At 41.7% G+C, this 3,486-nt stretch overlaps 1 protein-coding gene across 1 annotated transcript; it reads left to right on the top strand.

The window, feature by feature from the left end:
• The first annotated feature begins 2,104 nt into the window (after window positions 1-2,104).
• On the top strand, window positions 2,105-3,260 carry LOC104823085. The gene is made up of 4 exons (XM_010554510.1): window positions 2,105-2,197; window positions 2,273-2,372; window positions 2,452-2,782; window positions 2,859-3,260. The coding sequence occupies exons 3-4, from the start codon at window positions 2,567-2,569 to the stop codon at window positions 3,258-3,260; spliced, it is 618 nt and encodes a 205-aa protein (XP_010552812.1). The 5' UTR covers window positions 2,105-2,197; window positions 2,273-2,372; window positions 2,452-2,566.
• The last annotated feature ends 226 nt before the right edge of the window (window positions 3,261-3,486 follow it).

The raw sequence follows: 3,486 nt of genomic DNA, 5'->3' as shown, positions 1-3,486 counted from the left end.
TCAAGGTCCCATTCGGCTGGTCAAATGTTGGCCAATGTTCTCTACGAGAGGATATTTATTTCATACATATGAACATGGACAACATCGTTCGACGGCAAATTATGGTATATGTGTGAAAGGCTCGAGTTATTGTGCTTCGGATGATGAACCAGATTTCCATGGCATTCTTCAGCAAATTTTCCAAGTACAATACCCGGGTCATATTGGACTGAAAGTGATGATTTTCCGATGTGATTGGTTTGATCCGACGCCAGGACGCGGAATACGGATCAACAAATCAGGGATCACTGATATTTGTTACTCCCGTCGATATAGAAAATATGATCCTTTTATACTGGCATCCCAAGCAGATCAGGTATGTTTTATCCCTTATCCAAGAGATAAAACGCGAAGAAGTGACATCGATTGGAAGGCCGTTATCAAGATTAATCCAAGAGGGACCATTACATATGATGGATCAGTGGAACAAACCCCGCTACAGGAAGAGCACACGGTTGCAGCAGTCGCAGAAACAATTGATGTGGAGAGGCTAGCAGTGGAACAAGGGATAGTTGAAGAACTAGAAATTGGAAACCTCGATGAAGAAGGCGAGAGCAGTGACACCAATCCCGAAACAACGGAGACATCATCTTATGGTTCATTTGATTAATTATGTAATGTGTGTATTTTTATTTTAATTTTTTTTTAATTATTTTTTTATTTTGCGACGGATATTATCCGTCGGTAGCCGTCGGTATTTTACCGCCCTTTATTTGTGAAATTTTCGCGAATTTTTTGAAAATTTTAATATCCATGTGCGACGGATAGATTCCGTCGTTAAATAAGATACTCCGTCGCTAATTGCCACGTGTTCAAACATTTGCGACGGTTGCCGACGGTTAAGTTCCGTCGCAATTTGTAATACATATCGGGATTCCTCTTCTTTCTTCTCCGCCTCGACGCGAAAACAGAATCTCTCCCTGCGATTTCCGGCAATCGGTGCGATTTCCGGCCACCCACCGTCCAAGACAACCTGTCCGACGCCGTGCGAGGTAAGTCTTTCCTCTCTCCTTCTCTCCCTTGGTGATGATTCGCTGAAGCTTGGGGTTTAGGGTTTCGACGAGATTTGTGCGAAAATTCTAAGATCCGAAAATTTTCGGCTTTTGTGGATGAATTTCGGCGAATTATGGAGTGATTTTGCGATGTTTTGGATTGTTTCGATGGGATTATGGTTTCATTTGGGGTTTAGGGTTTCTGATTTTAGGATTTACGGTTTAAGGGTTTAGTGTGTTTTGGATTGTTTCGATGGGATTATGGTTTCATTTGGGGTTTAGGATTTCAGATTTAGGGTTTATGATTTAGGGTTTCGTTTGGGGTTTAGGGTTTCGTTTGGGATTTAGGGTTTCTGATTTTAGGGTTTAGGGTCACATATTATGGTTTAAATTCGGTATTAGGGTTCCAATTATCAATTTAGGGATTATGGTTTCATTTGGGGTTTAGGGTTTCGTTTGGGGTTTAGGGTTTAGGGGTTGTTTGGGGTTTAGGGTTTAGGTTTTAGGGGTTGTTTGGGGTTTAGGGTTTCTGATTTTAGGGTTTACGGTTTAAAGGGTTTAGAATTTCTATATGTAGATGAGTCAGTCACGTTCCGGGAGTAGATCGGGTAGCGGAGTCCGATCTCGCGGACGAGGATCCGGTGTTTCTAGCCCTTCTACCCCTACTTCTCAGCAGCCCCCAATACCCACACCTCGTTTGGATCAACCTTTCACGGGTCAATCCACACAGCAACCTTCACATGAAGGTTGTTCGCGTGATTCATCAGTATCACTCAGGGAAATCCTCGCATCCGAGGATCGTCGTACGACGAGACCGCATCTTAGCCCAGAGCGAACCAACGGTACTTTATGGTAAGGAACATTGTAACAATTCATTTCTAAATTTTATATTAACGTTTACAGTTATATAACTAAGTATATTTATATACTCGCAAAGGTTCGGTTGTCATGCCGAGATACGGAAGACAATTGTGAGCATCTTCAAGAGTGATTTTCAGGGTCCTTGGTTCAGTATCACTCGTGTCCCTCCAGCGACTCTGGAAATGTTTCTACAGAAAAGGACGATGTGGTGGTCGAGAAATCGATGCACATTTATCGGACAAAGATTACCATGTGGTCCACACGTATGTTTTGTTGAACTGTGAAGAAGTTCTACCGTTCGAAAGGTGCGTATATACGTATTTATTTTTGGGTTCCATGGATAGTTAAACTTTTATAACTTGTCTTGTGGTTTTTTGTAGGATTTTTGATGATCAGGTATTCAATACGTACGGTGATGTAAACGATGATCAGTTAAGCCAGATTAAAGAGAACGGATTCGCAACCTGGTTAAAAGAATTTGTACGTAATTAATTAAATAATATCGCATATGGAAGAACACTAACCACATGCCAAATTGTTGCTTGATTTTTTTTTACAGATTGAATCATTGCAAGAAGATCATCCATTGTGGTTACACGAGTTAGTTCAAGGTCCCATTCGGCTGGTCAAATGTTGGCCAATGTTCTCTACGAGAGGATATTTATTTCATACATATGAACATGGACAACATCGTTCGACGGCAATGTCCGTCGGTTCTACGAGTTCTTCAGGAGACACACCGTCGATCGGACGGTACATATGTGAATGAGCGGGTCCAGGAGATCGAGGAGTTGGTGCAGTCCAAGATCGACGATAAAGTCTCCCAGATGGACGAGAGTACTGCTTCTACACAACTCTCGACAACCGAAGTTAACAGCCTATATCTAGAGGTAAATATTTATAAAATTAATAGTTCTGAATTTTAAAAATATATGATTGTATGCTAATTTTTCTTTCGTTGTATAGGTTGTCCATCCGGATGCCAAGGGCCGTATCTATGGTATCGGCACCTTGGCATCTCAACTGGGCGGGGGAGAAACTTCTGCTCCGGCGATTACTCACCATGTCGCGCTAACGCGTCAAGTGGAAGAGTTGAAACGCTCCCAAGAGCGGACGAATGCAGAACTGGCAGAGGCCCGGGCGAAGATCGAAGAGTTCGAGCAACATCGGGAGAAGCTACAGAAGCTCTCCGAGACCGAAGCGAGGATCGTACGCTTCGAGGAGATGATGCAGCGCCTCACACCGTTCATGCCGCCTATATTCGACCAGTATGGCTTTCCGACGACATCTCGGCAGCCAGATGCTCGTGAGGATGATCCAGAGGACGCACCCACCAATCTCGACAACGATGCACCGGTAGATCCGTAGATGTATTTGTATTATAACTCTTTCTAAATTATTGTATTATACTTTTTTTTTAAATATGAATCTTTTTTTGTTTTTAATTAATTCGTATTTTTATTTATGAATTTGTTTTAATAATTGATTTTTAAAATCTTTAAATTAATAACAAATTTTTTATTTTTTAATTATTTTTACAAAGTTTGCGACGGATGCAACTCCGTCGTAATCCGTCGTTACGTTCGAAAATTAA

This window comes from Tarenaya hassleriana, unplaced genomic scaffold (assembly GCF_000463585.1).
Source record: "Tarenaya hassleriana unplaced genomic scaffold, ASM46358v1 Cleome39, whole genome shotgun sequence".
NCBI classification, from domain to species: Eukaryota; Viridiplantae; Streptophyta; class Magnoliopsida; order Brassicales; family Cleomaceae; genus Tarenaya; species Tarenaya hassleriana.
Note: the sequence above shows the minus strand (reverse complement) of the source record. Positions and strands in the feature narration are given on the sequence as shown.